At 43.0% G+C, this 21464-nt stretch overlaps 1 protein-coding gene across 3 annotated transcripts in view; it reads right to left on the minus strand.

Annotated features, from left to right (window-relative positions):
- Positions 1–8671: 8671 nt before the first annotated feature.
- The window catches only part of CSRNP3 (cysteine and serine rich nuclear protein 3), a 79206-nt gene continuing 66413 nt past the window's right edge, over positions 8672–21464 (minus strand). For all 3 annotated transcript variants that reach the window (XM_088660902.1, XM_035132895.3, XM_035132887.3), the window contains 3 exons: positions 15109–15368; positions 10983–11279; positions 8672–9943 (listed from right to left, as the gene is read on the minus strand). In XM_088660902.1, the coding sequence (XP_088517028.1) occupies positions 8891–9943; positions 10983–11279; positions 15109–15368 (1610 nt within the window). In that variant the 3' untranslated portion in view covers positions 8672–8890. The remainder of the gene's footprint in view (positions 9944–10982; positions 11280–15108; positions 15369–21464) is intronic.

Genomic DNA, 21464 nt, shown 5'->3' on the forward strand with positions numbered 1-21464 from the left:
ATTGAATGCTTGTTCAATAAACTAACCAGCAGAGGATGCTGTTGCAAAACTATTTCCAATAGCATCTAGAAAAATGGCTTCCTAATCCTCCGTGTAAACCCACATTAACCAAATTCCGCTGACAAGGGTGGTGGTGTTTCTGATGGCACAGAGTTTTACCCATGAAAGCAGTGATTGGCTGCTTTGAACATGTGTTTGTTTAAATATTCGTATATCGCTGTATCACAGTGGTTTGCAACAAGATAAAAACCTAAAACCAAACAAGAAAGTCATAAAAAGTTAAAAAGCCCAGTTAAATAAAAAAGAAATTAAAAACAAACATCACTGGGCCATTGTGGGGATGTATATACACTTAATTGGCTGGCAGAACAGAGAAGTTTTTAGCAGCTGTTTAAAAGTTGGCACAGAAGGCGCCTGCTGAATCTCTTGTTAGCAGGGTATTTCACATGACTGGGCTGATAACTCTAAAGTTATCCCACCAAGGGCGGGTGGTGATAAATAGAAGCAACCTGCCCCAGTTCTCTCTCAGCCCTATCCCCACTCCCAAATCCTAGTCCTTTGCATCTCCGTATCTTTTAAATTACAGCTCCTCTCAACCCCTTGAAAATAGGGCTCTCCTCTTAGACCTTGCCAACACCTCTGTGACCTTAAGAGCAAGCCTGCTCCCAGGAAGGTACTGTTTTTCCACCACCACTGATTAAACTGCAGGCTTCTCCTGTTGCTGATTCTGCTGTTGGAAGACTAGCAGAAGATGCTTAAGAGAGTGATGTGGAGGAAAGTGGAATGAAGAGGTGGGGAGCAGCAAAGTGTAGTTGACTGGGTTACCAGTGGGAATGCAACTTTTACTGGGACAGAAGTCATATTGAAAGTCCCATGATAAAAAAATAGTTTATTTCTGAAAGGAAAAAAAAAGTAGGAATTGCAGGGTTGGGAAGAATGATGTTTAGCGCCTCAAAGCCCTTCCCCAATGTCACGTGGAACACAACAAAGGTTACCGGTAAATTAGTCGATTCATTGTGGCCCACCAGTGCCTGCTGATTGCTAGGACGCTTGCAGAAGAATTTGAACTATTTTGGACTTGATCTGATCCAGGAAAGACACTTTGCTTGTTTTCAGAATTCCCTGTCATGGATAAGTTAAGCTCTACAGTTAAGAGATCTTGAATAATACCATAGCTGCCAAGTTTTCCCTTTTCTCGCGAGGAAGCCTATTCAGCATAAAGGAATTTCCCTTAAAAAAAAGGGATAACTTGGCAGCTATGATAATACACTCTTGCTTTGGAAATTTTAAAATGTATCAGTAGGCGATAGGGATTTTAGGAAAACCAAGATGGTAAACTATACAAGGCAGGTTGGCCTACCCCTAATGCTGGGTTTGTACCACTCAGGATAAAAGTACTATGTGGCCTTTTGAATGGGTGCATCTGGATACGTTCTCATTAGTTTTGCAGATTTCCAAAGTAGTAACTCCCAGGCAGAGAAGAATGAACACATGAATAGTTTGTAATTTTATCAGGACAAGTTACTTGTTGTTTACTGTTGTAATAATTGTTTTCTCAAAATTTTATCTTCTGTACCATGAAAAGAAATACAAACAGTATTAAACTGTAAACGATTAAGATACCCCTTCCCCAGTACAAAAGAGGCAGCAATAGATGTAACGTAGAAACCTGATTTACTTTGTTGCAAACAAATAGACAATAAATATATATTGTACAATATATAGTAAAAATACAGCATAATACGAGTGCCACTAAGAAAAAAAATAACCTAATTTTAAGACTTATAAATGCTTATTTTGTAATATATACATTGCAGAAATAAGCCACAATAAATACATCAAATTACATGTCATTCATCATAAATACTGAAAATATAAATACAAGATACAGTTAAAATAAAAGATTACAGCATAATGTCCAGGTTAAGTTTTGTCAAATGTTTTTGTTGCCTACATTACCCTTTTGGTATTTGTGAAGTTGCAACTTATAAAGCAAAGTTAAATCAACACATGGAGGGAATAATGCCAACTATAGGTTTTGTGTTTTGAGTTTTACATTAACATTCTATTCTCTTGCCATAATGCCTGAGGAACAGAAAACTGGGAGCAAGTGACCTGGTCAGAACAGTAGCTGAGCCAAAGCTACCTTGCATAACACTAACCACCAGTGAGAGGCTTTGGGTGGTGGTGTGTAGCTTCTGTCTACAATGGCTAAGTTGAGAGACCCATCCATGGTGATTAAAAACCACCCTCATAAAAAGATAATCATGTGTATCTACCCTCAAACGTGTTAAGTTAAAGCAGCATTACGGTTATTTACAATATTCAAGCAGCTATGAGAATCTACTTCTACATCTTAAAGCACGAATTCTGATTTTTTTATTTTTCCTGAATTGGAAATACCACTGGACCCACTGCTGTATAACACTATTTACTTTAATTCTTGAGAACATTCCAGATCAGAGTTACAGATGAACTTTGTGTTTTGCTTTCCATATACTGTATCAGTGGCAATTGAGAAAGAAAAAAGAAGAGACAGTAGACAGGGTAACTCATACAGAGCTAATATTTGTCAAAAGCAAAGAGATTCCTTATTGGGTGAGTTTTCTTACATAATGTATACACAGTGTGAATCAGTATAAGCTGCATCACTCTAAGAAAGTGCTGGGTCACACCTGTCCACATAATGCTTTCCTTTAAATGAAAGAAAGCAAGAGCAGGTCAGTTTCATTATGGTGAGTTCCAGTTCCAGGCTGTTGGAAGAGGAAGGGATTTTTCTTTACTATTTATGCATTATCGAATTTCTAGTACCCAAGATACTTTACATGTGTTATTTTTTACCAACTCCACCCCAAGTCTTTTTCCAAACAAAACATCTGTAACTTAGACCACTAAATGAAGAATTACTGAATGAATGAATTACTTTGCATGGATGAGGTTAATATGGTAGCCAGCTGAATCAATAGGTATGAAATAGTAAAAGCTTTAAATTCATGCACCTATATTAATATTTCTTTTGGCTGTAAACAAAAGAGTTTCAGGTCACCTAGGTACTTACCCTTGGAGGGGAAAAAGTGAAAACACCCCATTAAGTCTACATAAGGTTTTGGGGAGCAGTGAGGAAAGGCTATTTTCACCATGCATTTGCAAATAAAATTTCCTAAATGGAATTTTGATGGGCTGCCACTCCAGCCCTATGGTTTTCTTAAGACAGTTCAAGGAATAGCTTGCACTCCCGTAGATGAGGCATGGTCCTTTGCAGGTGGTTAAGCAGACCATATTGGTTCTGTTTCCCTTTCCATATTTCCATATCCCCCCCCCCCCTTTTCAGTTTTTACTGATGGTATTGTCTTCCATAGCAAGGGCTGGAGTTAGGGCTATGCTTATTCCTAAAAGACTTAACAGGTTGAGGCATGCTAGTCCTTTACACTAGCAGCAGGGGATACAGTGTTGCTCAGGTGATCCTAAGAGCAGCAGCACATCCATTTCGGAACTACGTATACTCCTTACAATGAAACTAAGCTTTTGGTCTTGCAGGGAATCCCTCCTGCTTGCTAATGTAATATTTGGCACCTTACTCCCTCCTCCTTGGTATTACATTCTCTAGCAAATAAGGATATGTATAAACATAATCTTCGGGAGTTGCATCATCTATTTTGATAAGGATATGCATCTATATGAACAGAAAGCACTTGACTGTGCAATAGGATTTGTGCATCTCCCATTCCCACCAGGATTCATCTACTACTGTATCTGTGTTGAACAAGATTAATTCAGTTTAGGTTAGTTGAAAAGTTGTGTGTTATGTTCCATATTATCCCACATCCTTGTAGTCATGTTTTAAACATGGTTCTATTTTCCAGTGGAAATTAATGTGGTGGGGGGGGGAGGGAAATAATTAATTGGGGACAGAAATAAATTTATCTAGCAGATTGGGAATTTCTGAAAATTTTAGAGCATTCCCTTATACAGGCGAAACTCGGAAAATTAGAATATCGTTGAAAAGTGCATTTATTTCAGTAATGCAACTTAAAAGGTGAAATCAATATATGAGATAGATGCATGACATGCAAAGCAAGGTATGTCAAGCCTTTATTTGTTGTAATTGTAATTATTTGTCGTTAGGCGGGTCAATTATAAATGGAATGTAAGTAATGAAATGTAATAGTGATGTTTATTTTTTATTTTTGTATTATTGTAACTATATGGTTTATTACTGTGGAATTTCCAAAACAAAGCATTTGTAAAAATTAAAAGAAAAATAAAAAATAATAAGTTGCATTACTGAAATAAATGCACTTTTAAACGATATTCTAATTTTCCAAGTTTCACCTGTAATGTAAACTGAGTCATCTTGATCCAGTAAGATCCTCCTGTCCCTTTCATACTGGGCCCCATTCCCAGAAGGATGCTATGTGAAGAAAAATTGGATCCAGCATGGTGGTTCCATCTCATGTTTCATCCATCTGTGCATGGGGCTTGATGTAGAAAAGCCTTGTATTCTATGACATGATTATATCCTTGCAATCATTTCACTACAGGCTATTTCTCCATGTGCTCTATCTGGTATCTGGGGTAAAAACAAACAAACACACCTTTTGGTGACTTTGGGACGCACTGGATAACGGTAACAGAACGGCAGGCAGACTGGAAGACTTCAGAAAAGAACACTCCTGGCTGTAAAATAAAATCCTAGAGCCAAATCAATCTGCTCTGCCCATCTTTAAAGATCAATAACACAACATGCAAGTGAGACTTAATTGGCCAGGAAAGTGCTCCCAGTTGTTTTCCTTCTGGCCTGCTAAAATTAATGTGCGGGGTGATTTGTTATTAGACAGAAATAGGTATGACAATGTCTGTTTCCAATGGGAATGCTGCGTTCCAACTTGCTGACTGGTACCTAAAACTAATGGGCATCAATGTATGTAAACTCAGCAAGATCATCTTCATTATCTGTATGGCCTAGAGAGCCATCACAAAAAACTAAAGCAGAACATGCAAAACTTGTACAAAACACATTCACTGTTATTTGTCATTTAGTCACAACAAGCCATTTGGCACGTAAGGCTCACAGATACCAAACCAAGGGCTAACAATACAGGAAGTACAGCACTTGTGTGAGCCCACGGGAGTTCATTCCATCATCTCCCATGTATTGTGCTCCATATGGCAAAAAGAAATTGGATTTGGGGGGGGGGCGGGCGGAGATTCGAACAAATCTGTAGCACTGTAGAATGTGGGCCTTGCTGTGTGGCAGACATTGATGCGGCTGGTGGAATTATGCAGGTTGGTAAAATAGTGAATAAAAATATTAAAGAAGCTTGATGCTTCATACAACTATGGCGTTTGCCCCCTTGGAGCATGAGCTGATTGACAGTAGGGCCATGTCACCCGCCCCAGGAGCAAGTGCTTAAAGGCAAACATTTACAGCCAATTAAGAAAGGCTGATTTAAGACAGTACCCTTAATTCTAAAGCAGGGAGCAAAATGTGTGCATGGTTGGACAGGGTATTTCTACATGATAGGTATAATCTTGATCGAAATTGGATATGGATATCAATTTTAAATGTTACTTAAACTTAAAATACTGTAGTAGTAAGTCCAGCTTATTTTTTTATCACAGTGTTTGTCCAGTAAGGGTTTGTGCTCACCCAGTGCACAAAGGTGCTTCCTCAAAACCCTTTTTAAAATAATTATCCAAACAGAACAGGAAGTGATGTATTTTTTAAATAGGCGGTGCTCAAGGCTTTACATTTAAAATTGCCCCCGTAGATGGTGTTTGAAAGAAAGGATTATGTGTAGATGGCCTTGTTAATTTGCCCCTTTCCAAAAAGTAGAGTTTTATATTATCTGTGGATATGGTGAAACTCTAGACTTGGCTGTTAAGTGGGAAATGCAAGTGTTGGAGTTTTGTAGCCCCAGGTTACAGGCATTGTTCTCACTATTGAATAAGAAATCTTTAAAAATAATCTTTTCTATTAGCAGCCACCTGATTAGGGATTTCTGTGATGCGCGCACAGTGCTCTGCTGCCTGCAAAGACCCCCAGTTCACTTGAGTGGAGTTAACGTCTCCAGACTCCCATTTCTTTGCATGCACCCACCCACTTCCTCCACAGAAGTAAATGGAGAAGGCAAAGTCCACAGTAGCCCTGGCTGGAGCATAAATAGCAGGAAACAAAGAGGAGTGCAAAGGCTTGAGTCCTTTAACTGAACACCAGCAACTGTGGACATACAGTGGTGCCTCGACTTACGAATTTAGTCCGTTCCGAAGGCACCTTCGTAGGTCGAAAAATCCGTAAGTCGAAAAGCGCCATTGGAAACGCGATTTCCCATAGGAATGCATTGGAAACGGAAAAATTCGTAAGTCGAAGCAACCCCATCTGAAAATTCGTAAGTCAAAAAAACCCTATCTAAAACCGCCACAATTTCCGTTCGGATGTCGAAAAATTCGTAAGTGTGCGGCCATTTGCCCCACTCGTAAGTCGAAAAATTCGGTTGTCGAGGTACCACTGCATTCCTGTTGATTTCAACCTCCTTTTGGAACAGGCCTTTAAAATATTGCTACAGTACCATAGGTGAAATCTTAAGTCACACTGGAGTGAATGGCTCAATGCCCCTAGAACCCTGTCTGTCTTCTATTTACAATGCAGTTGCTTTCTCAACACAAAGACTCCTCTTGCCAGTGACTTATTCATATCTTCAGAAATTGGCTAGAGAAAACATGGATCACCCCCCCTAATTTTTGCCTATATGATTTAAAAGTAAAATAAAATAAAAAATTAAAAAACCCACCATCTAGCACACCTTGAAGACTTTTCATAGCCTCCACAAGTAAGGGGAGGCCCTAAAGTGCATTAGTTAGCTGTATATTTGCAGGGCAACGAAGAGCCAGAGTTTACATCCTGAAAGTGAACATGAGGCACACAATGCACCGAAAGGTAGTTGCAACTAAGTTCTACTGAAAGAATTGAAATGAGGTTTTGACTAGATGAGGTCCCGTTGATTTCGCTGGTTCACCAGGCTAGTTTTCTATTAACCATAGCAATCCAGGTGGCCTGTTAATTTGAGCATTCATCCTGATTTGTTTGCGGGGAGATTAGAAAGCATTGGCTCTTAAAATAAACATTCATTCTGATATGCTTGTGCAGAGGTTAGAGAACAGTGTTATCCCACACTTTCCTCCCTGCAAAAAGGGCTGGTGTTTGGAGGGTGGGTTGTTACATGAAACCTGTCAACAATTACGACTGTACACCCTTCATTTCCTGGTGTGTGATTGAATCCCACCCCAAAATAGTGACAATCTGACATGTTCATGTGGCCGCTGTAGGTAATGGGGACTCTGTGTGCATGGGGCTAATGGAGAGCAAGGGTGGTGTTGTGTAGTGGTTAGTGTGGGCAACTCCCAACTCAGCTACAAAATCGACTAGGTGTCTATCGTTAAAATACCTTCCAGGATTGCTGAGAGAATAAAATGGGTAAGGGGAGAACTATGTGCTCCAACCTGTAATCCTAAAAAATGTAAGAAATTAAAGTTTTTTGGGGGGGGGGGGGTGTTACTGGAGGTCCCGTCCCCCACATACTACTAAAGAAGCAGTGGTAGTACTACTATGATAATATATGTTACATCAGGCATCCCCAAACTGCAGCCCTCCAGATGTTTTGGCCTACAACTCCCATGATCCCTAGCTAACAGGACCAGTGGTCAGGGATGATGGGAATTGTAGTCCAAAACATTTGGAGGGCCGAAGTTTGGGGGTGCCTGTGTTACATCGTACACCCAATGGCAAAAAACACACCTGTGCATCTGGGAAGTGGAGCGCAGGAAGATGTGAAGAACAACTAGATTCTGCACGTATTTAATAGTGTTCATTTCCTTACATAGCTTTTGGGTAGAAAACTGAGCAACAAATGAAATGCCCAAAAGAAAATAAACGCATGAACCAGTCACCACTAACTTTTGATGACTTGTGCCCAGCTTCCTTTATTTTCAAGGGATATTGGTGCCAGTTAAAACCAAAAAGCAGAGGATTGTCCTATATTTCACCTTCCTAGCAATTATAGATGCCTGTGAGTGCAGTTCAGAAGGCGGAGCTTGTGCACGCCCTTCATTCATTTTATAGAGATGGAGTGGGAACACCCCACCCGTGTTGCTGAAACAAACGAATCATGCCTAGCAGTGGTACTTCCTGGACTGCCCCCTAGCTTACAAGTATGACTGGAGGCTAGGGGCACTTCAAAGAACATACCCTGTAATTCAATGTCAGCTTCAGACGTGGTCACTAAACATTTATATAATTTTCCTTATGAAATTTGAAGTGGCTGTGCTGTGAGCTGCTCAGATGTTCAGCTCCAAAGAACATGCTCTTCATTTTTTTATCAAGACATGAGTACTAAGCTACAATAAATAAAATATACATTACCAAACAATTCAGGGGCGCGTTTTTTGTACAGTAATCACATCTACATTTAAAAAGTCACCATCTCTTCAAATATGTGTGACAATTTTGTACTCTAAACATGAAGTTTCCAAAGTAAAATTTCCATTATCTTGTACCGGTCTGATAATACAAAGGGAAGCTTTGAGTCTCGATAGGCCAGCTTCATGTCGTTTAACAGGTAGGCGACTATTCATCATCATCATCATTATTATTATTATTTAATCTAGGTATTTTCTATCAAAAGACCATTTGAACCCCCACCCCCCGCTTTTAAATTTTAACTTTTTACATGAACTGCTTTTGTGCAATGGCCTAAACCAGAAGAAATATTCAAAACACTAACCACAGTCTTGTCCCCTTACCTCTATTGCCAAGAGAGGGGGGGGGGAGAGATTGGTTCCAGGGAATTAAAACAGAGTGCAGTTAAATATAGGGATTCCGTCCTAAAATAATTTAAACAGGTACCGTTTCCATGACAGGCGATTTGATACACTCTTCATGCAGTCTGCTCTTTTCCGAGAGGCTGAGCGAATTCTCAGCGGGATGCTCTGGGAGGTGAGTGCCACCATTCAAAGCAGAAACAAATCCATCTTGAGAAGGAGTTTTCAAGTATGAGGGAAAGTCCACTTGGGAGTGTCTTGGCCTATGCTCAGCGTATAGGCTACTACACGGAACAGCGCCGTCGCTCTCTGAAGACGAGCAGCAAACTATGACCGACGGGTTTGAAGGAGGATAAAGCGAGCCGCTATAACTTTCCTCCGATTGCCGTGTGTAGTCCACAAACTGTTCTGAAGCTGGATTATAAGGCACCAGAGAAAGATTACCATTCTTGACTGTATCCCTTTCAGGGTACGCCTCACGCATCTGGCCAGGAGCGCCAGGGCTGTGGTTCTCTATTTGGTAATAAAGCGCTGAGGAGTTGTCGTAGTAGGAGGAAGCCTTGGCGTGCCTCTCGTGCATGGCAGTGCTGTCAGAGTAGCAGAGGACCGAAGGAAGAGCTTGCACCATGTCTCCATGCGCACCCAAGCCTTCCACAAAGTCACCCACCTTTTCCTCCTCGTCATCCTCGTCGTCGTCCTCTTCCTCATCTTCATCTGTTTCACTGGGTGCTAAACTCTGGGTGCTGGAATCTGTAACCCCGCTACAGAAGCTGCTAGCGTCTTCCTCCTCCTCCTCCTCTTCCTCCTCCTCCCCTGGGCAGTCCAAGTCATCGGCCGACTGCAAGTGCATCACGCCGGCCCGAGATTCTGCTTCGATCTCAAAGTTACCCGGAACGGAATACTCTAACGGGTGGGCTGTGGGGCCCATAGAGCTACTGTGAGCACTTATCTCGCCGTGGCAACCGTTCAGCGCAGAGACTTGCTGCTCTCTGCTCTTCTCCAATTCAAGTTTCATTATAGTGTGCAAAAAGTGAGTCCGAACGCGGATGGGGTTAAATTCAATTCTACCTGCCGTATTGCTACATCCTTCTTTAGTGCAACCACATGGGAAAGACATACGATCCACCTATAGGAAAGAGACCATGGATTAACTAGGTGTCCGGGAAAGAGGAACTCTATAGCTGCAGAACCTTGGCAAACTAGAAATTGACAGTAAAAGCCAGGAGCTATATTCAGGAAAGCTGCCTCAGATATATGGTCGAAGGGGTGATACGAAAAATAAATGATTTGCATTAATTTTAAAATGCCCAGTACAGAATATTGCATCTTGCAAAATTAAATCCAGAGCAGGGGGACATTGGAAAGGAAGAATCTCAAAACCGGTTGCTCCATAAAGGACACCAAGGGCAGCATAACTGTAAAACTGCCGATTGCTTGCTAATAGGAAAGCAATCAAGATTTGCCCTTGGGGGTTTCATATTCTTTTCTAGAGCATGAGTCCCCCATCCCCACTCCCCTGGACCCAAATGATCTCAACTGTTATGTTACCATAGCTGTCAACCATGGTTACGCTTAACCAGGCTTAGGACTCATTATCTCAGAAGCCATGATTTATGAGAATCCTATTTACGCTGCTCCCCTGTAGCAAACAGGTGGGTGGGTGCTGCCACTCACCTGGCCTCCTAACAGTGTAGTTGCTGTTGCATACTGAGATAGGCATTATAAAGAGACTTTTCTACCACTGCGGGAAGTATGAAAAATACATTAGGAATATTTGAATGGCAGGGGGAGGATGCCACAGGTTGTTGTTTTTTTTTAAAAAAAAACCAAATACCTGTAATTACCCTGTTTCCCCTATTTTAAGACGTAGTCATAAAATAAGCCATAGCAGGATTTTTAAGCATTCGAGGAACATAAGCCATACCCTGAAAATAAGACATAGTGATAGGTGCAGCAGCAATGCAGGAGGAGGGCGGGGGAATAAGACATACCCTGAAAATAAGCCACAGTGTGTGTGTTTTTAGGAAAAATAAATATATGACGGTGTGTGTTTTTAGGAAAAATAAATATATGACGGTGTCTTATTTTTGGAGAAACAGGTTTTCCCTTGGCTTCCCCTCGTTCCCCCCGACCCCTTTAAGACTGTACCTTAGTTAAGTTCTCACCTGGCATTTTATGCCTGCAAGGCTGCAGGTACATGTTTCTGGGTCACAAAAGACTCGGCAGTCGCAGCCGCAGTCCTCCCTTGACAGGCGAATGGCTCGCAGCTCGTGTTTTTCTTCTACGTCAATCTTCTTGACCCCAGAGGCTCTCAGGAGTGCCCTTCGCTTTTTTGTTGGCAGAGGCTGTAGAAAGAAGTACTCGTCTACTTCTGTGTTATCTAGATCTATATCGTCGTCGGAAATGTCGTCCAGTGTCAAAGTGTTTGCTTCCTCGGACTCCACGGTCCCGTTCTTGGTCATCTGCAACACAGAGCCATGAAAGAGCGTGTCGGGGATTCATTGAGAAGAAGAGCCATTCTCAGCCCAAAAACAGTTCCCTGTTTTTATCATGAAAGCCTATATGAACATAGCTTTCAACCAGTGCTTTTTTTTCTGGAGGGGGTGGGGACACAGTGGTACGCATACCCCTAAACATTTTGTGAATCTAAGTTTGGCCTCATTGAGGGGCAGTATTTCAATATGAGGAGAAAAATGAGAGTACCCCTAAACATATTTTTTTAGGGGGGGGGGACAGACACTGCTTTCAACTAAGGAGCTCCTGGCATGGAAGTGGGCTGGCTTGTTCCAGTGCTTCTTACTGTTTTTGAACTTACCGACTTATGACAATGCCCTATATAATGTGAGACCATTCATCCTTCTATCCCAGTATTATCTATCCAAACTGGCAGCAGGTTTTAGCATCCCTAACTCCTAGTACCAGCCACTTTTCCTAGGTGGACAATCCATGATGGAAAGCATCGAATTTGTCACACAAAAGAGGGAAAAGAAAGGCACATGGGAGTATTGGCAACAACCTAAGTAGCAGGGCACTTTACTTTCAGAAACCTTCCATTCTAGTGGAATTGATTCTCAACCTAATGTTAATCTCCAGCCTTCTTGTTTTGCCTTATCTATGACATACTGCAAAGGTCCTCCGAGACCTGAATTGTGCCATGAATGAAGAAATCAGTGGTGTGGGGCAGAAAAAGTTCCTGTTTCATGAGTTCATTTGTAACGAGGAATGGATGCCAATTGCAAATATGACGTTAGGCAAGCTTAGCAGGTTCAAAGCTTTGTTGACGGAGTACAAGCAAAATAAGCATGCTAAATTGGATATGTCTGGTGGCAAAGATCCTTAATTCCCCAACCCTTCACAGGCCAATTTTGACAATCGCCTTTCAACCCAAGAGCATCGATGTAACCACTGATAGCTGGTCGGCAGGTACAACTGATTGGCGCTGGGAGTGTGCCTGCAATGGAGCCTGCTCAGTTTTGCACTCTGGGAACCGAGCTTTCGCCCTTCGTTTGAGAAAGCGGCTTTAATGCAAACTGCTTTGGAACTGAACAAACAAGCCCCCCAAGCTCCCATCAGGAACTGTCTAGTGCAGACAAGCCCAGTGTGGCCTCCTGTCAGTGTGATAGGGACCCCCACTTGCAAATAAACTTTAGGCTGCTGATTGTCTCTTTGAGGCCATGTTCGCACCTGCCCCACACCTGGCATTGTATGCGACATCGGATGTGGGACAGGTGGCCATGCTTTGTGGGCAACAGCCTTGAAGGCCAAATTGACAGGCATAATTTCGCCTGTGACTGGAGGCTCCCTACAGCTGCTCTACAGCAACAGAAAATTTTTCTATGCAAATTTAAACTAATCTGCATAGGACCCCCCCCCCAAAAAAAATTAAGACTGCATATTAATACACCTTCTGCTACATATTTGTATTCAGGCTTACATAGCCTGAGACCTCAGAGATAGTAGGCAAAACAACACCATCTGCACACAGGAGTACTCTTGAGAACCCCAAGGTTTGCAGAAATTCTACTAATCTTTAGAAAAAGAAAACCACTGAGTAGGAAGGGAACCCCGAAAAAGAGCCCAATGAAGACAGAGCATGCTCAGTGGGCATGGAATGGACTGACTGGCTGTTGATGGGAGGTGGAGATGGAATGTCCAGAACAGGAGCACTTCATATTGCAACATTTATTGGAGGCCCCACATGTAACTGCCATAGCTCTGCCATAGCTTCTTTGATTCTGCAGAGCCACAGACTAAACGGAATGACTAAGCTGTAAACAGCATCTGCTTCTACTGTACAGCTTGCTCTGAGACCCTTGTCTCACAAACGGGACCATGTTCTTCTTTGAAACATGTAAAAATGTTTTTGACACAAAGATGAACCAATGCGTTGCTCTCCTTCCAACAAAGAGGCCAGCAGGAGGAGCTCTCAAACAACTTGCAGCTGACTAGGGACTGTACACTATGGATCTCAGGACACAAGGGAGAAACAACTCCCGCCTGGAAACCAATGTCCCCACTATGGAAGGACGTGTGGATCCAGAATTGGCCTCCATAGTCACTTACGGACCCATTGTTAAAACTGTGTTTATGGAAGACAATCTTACTCGGCTACGAGTGATCACCAAAGAGAGAGAGAGTACACTGTGTGCTTTAAAAATCAACAACAGGCCTTTCCTGTTTCAAATGTGGTTTTAAATAATGAGTGGGGTGGGCAAATGTTCCTGGACGCCCAACTTCCATCATCCTTAGCAGTTCACCATTCTGACTGGGACTGATGCAGCTTAGAGCCCCAATGACATCTGGAGAGCTCCAGGTTCTCCACCAAAATACATTTTGTACTCTTATTCATTTGTTTTAAGCAGAGCTTCATAAAACCTGTCTTCACTAGAAAGAAGGTTTTTGAGTTGTTATTTTCATCTATGCTGATTATTTCCTTTTGTATTTTTAAATTTTGTAGTGTGCCAGTTTTTGTTTTTGTTTTGCTTTTTAAGCTGCCAGGAAAGAAAGAAAGAAAGAAAGAAAGAAAGAAAGAAAGAAAGAAAGAAAGAAAGAAAGAAAGAAAGAAAGTTTGGATTTGATATCCCGCTTTATCACTACCCGAAGGAGTCTCAAAGCGGCTAACAATCTCCTTTCCCCTCCTCCCCCACAACAGACACCCTGTGAGGTGGGTGGGGCTGAGAGACTTCAGAGAAGTGTGACTAGCCCAAGGTCACCCAGCAGCTGCATGTGGAGGAGCGGAGACGCGAACCCAGTTCCCCAGATTACAAGTCTACCGCTCTTAACCACTACACCACACTGGCTCTAGAGCATTGATGGGAAGCCATGTACATATCACCACTGCCACCATCATCTTGTAACAGCCCATTTCTTGTCTGCTTTGCTCCTAACACTGCCAGCGCGATCCCAAGACATGTGGGATGTGGTCTGCTTTGCCCACTCCCCTTCACACGGACAGAGTTGAGGGGGCAAATTTGCAGTCAGTTTCGACTCTGATCTGGATGTTATCTGCTTTCAAATCAGCCGAACTGAGTGCTTTAAATACTGCTGCAACCACCTGCTCAATCTGGAGTGCCTCTGTGGCGCTTAAGCAGATGACGCGAGTCCAATATGGCCCACCGGCCATGTATGGTGACTTGTCTTCATGTGTACTTATTTGCCTGGGACAATAAAAAAAATAAGAGATTGATCAAGTCCCAGACAAACAATATGAGACACAAAATTTTGCAGACAGTCAATAGCACCATCTCTCTGAAGACCACGTGTGTCCAGTACCTGTAAGCTCTGACTGGGCATGAGAAGGAACACAAACAGATTGGACATGCTTCAGTCCAAGTCTCCTGAAAGTATATACCATACAGAACACATATAAAATGGGTTCCAATATTTTATCTGGCAGCCTCATCCCACATTACCCAGATTCCTAACACAAAGCAGCGCTTCCTTAAAATAACCAGCCAAAATCTATTGTGCAGAACAATCCACACTAAGCAACTTGGCTAACCATATTTAAATTTTGATCAAAGCAAGGACTTTGATGGGGGGGGGGATGAATTGTCATCGTTTCTGTATAGCAGGAAGGAAGCTGTCCCCTTAAAGAGCTCAGGTGGAAGCCTATTACAAATCTGATGAGTTAATGTGGGAAACAGAGAAGATGCCAGCTTCCTTGGGGCAATTGACGTGCAGCCATGTTCGAAGCGGAGACACAATCTTGCCAAGGATGTAAGTGCGGCAATTTCCTGCTTCTTGTCCACATGGTAGAAAGGCAAAGCAGTTCGCTAGCCTTGTCCTTACCTTGAGCTTTAAAGAATTCAGTTTCTCCTCCCTGAGATGCACTCTCAACATCTCTTGGTGAAGCCTCTCCTGCTCCATCGCAAATTCCCCCAGTGTGTACTGGCGCACACTGTTGTGACGTGTGGACATGCCCAGGGTGCTTCCTCCTTGGCTGGGGACGCTCGTGAACCCTTGCCTCCTTGTGAAGTAGTACACGGTAACGCAGTTAAAATGAACATTCTTCGTCCTCTTCCGCTTCTCTCTTTTCAGAATCGATGATGCTGCAAAGAAATAAGGCGACCAGCTTGGAATAAAAACTGTTCTCACCATTTCACAAATTCTCAGCAGTGGGGTTCCCCAGGCCAGCTGGTGCTGAGCACCTCTGTCTGGGGGAATTGGGGGTGAGGAAGGAGTGCTGGTGGTAGGAGCAGGCATGAGTGCAAATTGTGTGTACCTCCACACACACAACCGATTTCCCATGTGGGAAGGGGGAGGAAAGGCCTTCCTCGCTCTGTGCAGTTAATTGGGTGGAGAAGCTGGCCTGTTGCCAGTTCCCTTCTCTCTTCCTCCCATATCAGCATACATGCTTAATTCGGCATTCAACTGATTTTCATTCATTTTCATTATTATTAGCATATAGTGCTACTGCCACATTTAGTCAATTCATTAGTTTTGTTAACGGATCAAAAACATTCTGAAAGGCTAACAAACTACCCCTTCCCCCCAATCAACGGGGAAGTAGATTTATAGCCACCTTAAGTTATTTTTAGCAAACCTTAATATAAAACTGACATTTTTTTTAAAAAGGCTTTCATTCCATGTGAAAACAGGAACTTGCCTGTTCAAAGACAATACCTGATGTGACATGTTGAATTCACATATCACAACAAAAGAATATTGGGGGGGGGGTTGTTTGTTTTTGAACTGCTTTCTCATGTGCATATTTAGGCAGGGTTAATGGATTACTCAGCTAAAACTCTTAGGACTCCTTGCTCATTTAATCAGGTGGTGGTCAATGTTGTTTTTTAAAGTTTTGCTGCCGTGTGCAGTTCCATCAATGTTCATTGCAGTTTCCAGAGCAACTTTAATTTGTTTCCAATCTCAATTTCCGATCTTAACTGTGTAACAATGCGAAGACAACAAAGGTGTTGCAAAAGAAATTCAAAGGTGTTCCAGTAAAAAAACAGGCATTGCTTCTCTTACGAGGCAAACCTAACTGCTTATTTTTTATATAAAGCAGAATAGAGGCCTAGAACCTCTAACTATATAGCCAGCCATCTCAGAGGTAACAACAGAGGTTCCTGGTCTCTAGGAACCAGGTGCCAGGAGTTAGGACAGGCAGACTTAAATACCCTGGGAGTGGACCTTAGAGAAGCCTACTTCCTCCTGGGGGCACCTGCTCTCCAAGCCTGCCTGCCATTGGCCAATTTAGCAGGAGCCAGATTCCCAAGCTGGCGAAGGGAGCCAAAGCTTGCCCACCGGAAGTGAAAACCCCATCAGTCCTGGTTCCCGTCAGGTCCCAGTGAAAGGAGGCATCACCAACCATTAGGGCAAATGGACTAACTTATTTTTACACATCTGTAAGTTGCATTTCCATTAAAAAATATAACAAGACAGAATACAACAGATAAAAGCAAAATCAACAAAGATATCCATAAAACATAAGAAGTTAGACAGCCCTTAAGGTACTTTGGCCCCAAATTGTTTAAGACATTATGAATTAACAGAAGTCCCTTGAACATGGCAGCTCTCTTAGTGGTGGGGTAACATATTGCCAGTAATCTGGTCCTGTGAGCAGTCTGGCTGCTGCATTCTGCACAACTGTGGACCAGATAAAAGGGCAATCCCACATAAAGCACATTGCAGCTATCAAGCCTTCAGGCAGTGCCAATGCATGGGCCACTGTGGTCAGGCTGTCACCATTCAGGAAAGGTTGCAGCTGGCAAACCACCCGAAGCTAAAAGTCACTCCAGACCACAGAGGTCAACTGGGACTCTAGTGAGAAAGATGGAGCAAGGAATACCCCAAGAATGAACACCTGCTCCTTCCAAGAGAGTGCCACCCCATCTATTTCCCAGACAAGGCCTCCGGTAACATAAATCAAACACAGGGCTTGCTTAAACCTCAAGTAACTTGGATTGGTTACTTAAGGTTTAAGCAAAGGAAACATTGCTACCTGCGTAGTGAGTATCTTGCCCTATGTTTTCACAAAACTGATATCTCTCTTGTGGCACATCCTTAGGTAGCGGGGTTAGGGAAACAGGAAGGGGCCAGTGCATGAGAAATTAATCCCAGAGGCCTGCCACACAGTGATGCTATTTATGTAGCACGAATGCACGATGTCTGTTTGTCTTGTTTCATTCATTCCTTCATCTCTCCCATGTGCTGCACAAAAAGGTAGACTTGTGGTCATGCAGTTGTTACATCAGAAATACATCAAACCAGTCAGGAGCATAGTTTTCCTACGCTCATCACATAGGCTGTGTAAACACCAGACCTGTTAAAGGGCATTCAAAGCACGCAGGCACACCCACACCCCAAGAATTCTGGTAACTGCAGTTTGTTAAGGGTGCGAGGAGTTGCAGGTTTGTGGAGGACAAATCACAGTTCTCAAGATTCTTGGATGTGTGCTTTTAATGTGTTTTAAAGGTTTGGTGTTTATCCCTTTCTCATGCATTTGAACATAGTTTCTAGGCAATGCATACTGATTTTGAAAAGAGCGCCTTAAATAAAACGAAACAGCTCCTTAAATGTGTTATCCCTGCTGTGCAGCTGGTCCAGACAGAGATACCTCATGCTGTAACTCTGAATGCTTTTGTTTTGCCACAAAGAAGCAGGCCGTTGTTAGCCCGCAGTGCAGAATATTAGCCGCGCACACACATTAGCTGCTTGACTCCTGAAGATATGACAGGAGCCTGCCTGATTTACTGGGAGACGGCAGTAGGAGGCTGGGGGGGAAACTAGATGATGAGTTATGGCTGTGCAATTTAGGTGCGACAGTTGCACAGGTATGATGGGAGAACGGTAATGGTCAGAAGGGAGGAACAGAGATGGTCATAAAAGATGCTGACAGCCTTTGTAACATGAAGCCATATATTTAACAGCAATAAGGCACAACAGGACGTGTGAGCTGGTTAAAAACTCTTCCGTCTCAGGCAATTAGAGCCATTTGGCCTTCAGGCCCTCCTTCCTGCCACACATCCACAGGGAGCAATACCAGGTTTTTTAATCTTAGGCGACAGATGGGTTTCAACCTATCATGTTATTGGGGCAGGGGTGAGGTGGGGCCTGTGACCAGTCAGCAAGTAAAAGAATAAAGAAAATCACAATATTTTTTTTCAAACAGTGCTCAGGGAAGGAACTCTGTGGTTCTTTAAAATAGCATCAGGGACACCTGAGTGAAAAGGTCAATAATGATGGATATGTGTCCCTGAAATTGTGAGGCCCAAAGGGCTTAGCCAGTTTCTAGTGCAGTTAGCGTGTGTACCTCTGAACATGCTGCAGAATTCTCTGCAAAGGCTTTAAGTAGGGGTTGGGGATTGTGATGTTGCTGATATTTGTCGCCACCCACCTGCCTTGGGAGACAATGGAAGAGTGCACCCTTGGGGGTGATTTCAAACCATTGGAGAGTTACAGCGCCTGCTGTGGCTGTAAAGACCGACAGGGGAGAGACATGTTTTGCTGCAGCTGGGGCAAAAGAAGGCATCAGGTTGTGCTGATGCAGATGTTCCCCTGGCGTTTCTTCTCTCTGAGCTCCTCCCGGTGGTCATTCCTCCTCTGGTCACTGCTGTGGATACAAAACCTGACTGATAGTCTCCAGGCGCTGCGGTCATCTGCAAGGGATTCCCACATGGCAAGGTTAATGTTGCCAGCCTTCGAGACTTGTTTGCAGACATCTTTGTTGGTCTGCCAATGGGCCTGGTGCCTGTAGTTGGCTGGACTACAGTTCCCATGATACCACTGGCCATGGTGGCTGGGGCTGATGGGAGTTGGAGTTCAACAGCAGCAAGATAAATAGCCACAGGTTCCTTGCTACCGGCTTAAAGGTTCCATGAGAGACAAGTCAGCATGGAAGAGGTTCCCTTCCATCATGCTCTCAGCAGATGCTTCCATTCATCTTTGGTGCTTCCTGTTCCACACCGAGAGTCCCTTCATTTGTGGCTCTTCAGTGACCCCCATCCACACCAACGCCATCACACAACCTAGCCAAAACCTGGTAACAAAAGTGAGCCAGGTGTGAAATAATCAATGTCACTTTCTCTTGTGCACGTGAAACTGCCCAACGCAATGACAACACGAGATGGAATATTATCTCTAGGTACGATTAGTGTGGAAAAACACTGGCTGCCTACTGTACTACCTTTTAGACCTCTAGCACCACTAAAGCCCAGGACTTCTGGAAACGGAAACAGAATACCTTTCTACCAAAAAAAACCCCCCATCTTTTTCCTATAGGAAGCAATTATATATCTGTTTCATTTATACCTCCAGGTGGCCTGTTTTATTAGCTTCATAAATAACTGAGTACAATATCACAGAGGGCCTATATTACTTTACAGCCATTATTTCATTGCTTTTATTTTTTAATTGCAACCTGGAACATTATTAATACACATTTGCTCCCATTCAGCAAGGGACAGCCGTGTGAGGAAGCAGGCATCTGAAAGTGCATCCTTATTGCTACATGTGGCAAATCAACAACCTAGAAGAAAAGCAGGACTCAACCTCTTCCAAGTCACAAAAGTTTCCTGCCTGGTTGCATGGAAAGCCCATTTGCCACAGGCGAGTGACCGGGGACAAAACTGTCTTACGAGAATCTGGCAATTTGTTTGGATAAGAGCTGAAATTGGCACAGAATGTGTTCCTTGTTAAGTATGAAGCTCCAGGCTTTATCTCCAAATCATGCATCTCCTTGATCATCCCCTGATTTTATATCCTGCTCTTGCACAAGGTTCTCCGTGGTCTCCTGTCCAGACTGCTGAGTGGTTTCACACACGATTAGCTCCAGTAAGGCGACAGCATCTGTTGTTTCCAGCCCATCAACTAGGCTCTGTTCTGTGGCAAATATGAGTGAGATGCCTCTCTGAGACTTAGAGATCCAATGTGACCTTTAGTTGGTCTTCATATGAGGAAACTCCTTACACATAATCTTGCTTAAGCAAATTCTAACAAGCTTTCCAAAAATAGATCACGGAATTCCACCGGCGGGTGGAGGGGGGTCTCGGCTCAGTTAAAAATAAACTGATGCTGTGAATGGAAAGCATGTTTGCCTTGTTTGCAAAAAAGAAAATTGGGGGGGGGGAGGGAGAGAAAGTAGCATAAATGACGTGTCAAGTCTTTTAATCTTTTTCAAGCACCATTTCTACTGTAAAAAGAAGTTACTCAGTTACTAAACATAAATAAATTGAGCTTTCGCTGGCTGAGATCCAAAGTGTAAGCACTTTCCTCAGCAGTCTCAGCTATTCTCCTCCTGTCAAAGGCACATTAAAATAAATGTGAGCCATATGGCTCCGCAGCAGAGCACCCGCAGGTTTACAACCAGCAGGGCAATGCAATTCGTTTACTGCCATCAGAGAAATATTTTAGGGAGCGGGGAAGTCTCAAGGCGAGAGCATGTAGCACAGAGCAGCCCATTTCTTTTTCTTTTTTAAAGTAACGTGGCAGACGACAAGGCTATTCTTAAAGCCACTAACCCATTTTCCTGCTTTTTGATGTATTCTCAATGCTGTGCTGGAACATTCTAATAAAAAGGATTAACCCCATTCTACACCCACTCCCAGGATTTCCCACATAGTATTCATCAAGTCTTAACAAGATAGGACTGTCAAGTGTAATTCATCATCGCGGTAATCCAGGTCAAAACATCACTTTTCAAAAAGGCCCACTTTTAACAGCCATCCTAGAAAGCAAAGCCAGACGAAAGGCTCAGGGACGCTAATGGACTTTAACGTCATGCACTAAACAAAATGAAATCTAAAGAAACAAAACAGATGCCGCCTTAATGTGCACTCCAAAAATAGCTTTGTTCTTTCTTGCAGAAAAAGAGATGCCTTCTGTTGAGTCACAGGACTAGGCCATCTAGCCCAGTTTTGGTCTGTTCTGACTGGCCACTGCTCTCCAAGATTGCAGGCAGAAGGCTCTCTCCCAGCTCTGCTTTCCAAGCTCCATTAACTTGAGATTGCAAGGGACTGAATTTAGGATTTTGTATGTGCAAATCATGTGCACTGCTGCTGAGATAGATGTGGCTCCAATACATCAAGCCTTTAATTTGGATCCTTGCAAATCTAAATGTGGACCAAACTGCAACCGTAGCCTATTCAGGAAAAGGAGACACCCTTGTCTTTCGTGAGCACTGGCCTCTTAACCAACCATAGGAT

Source organism: Zootoca vivipara, chromosome 1 (genome assembly GCF_965207765.1).
Source record: "Zootoca vivipara chromosome 1, rZooViv2.hap1.1, whole genome shotgun sequence".
In the NCBI taxonomy this organism is placed as follows: domain Eukaryota; kingdom Metazoa; phylum Chordata; class Lepidosauria; order Squamata; family Lacertidae; genus Zootoca; species Zootoca vivipara.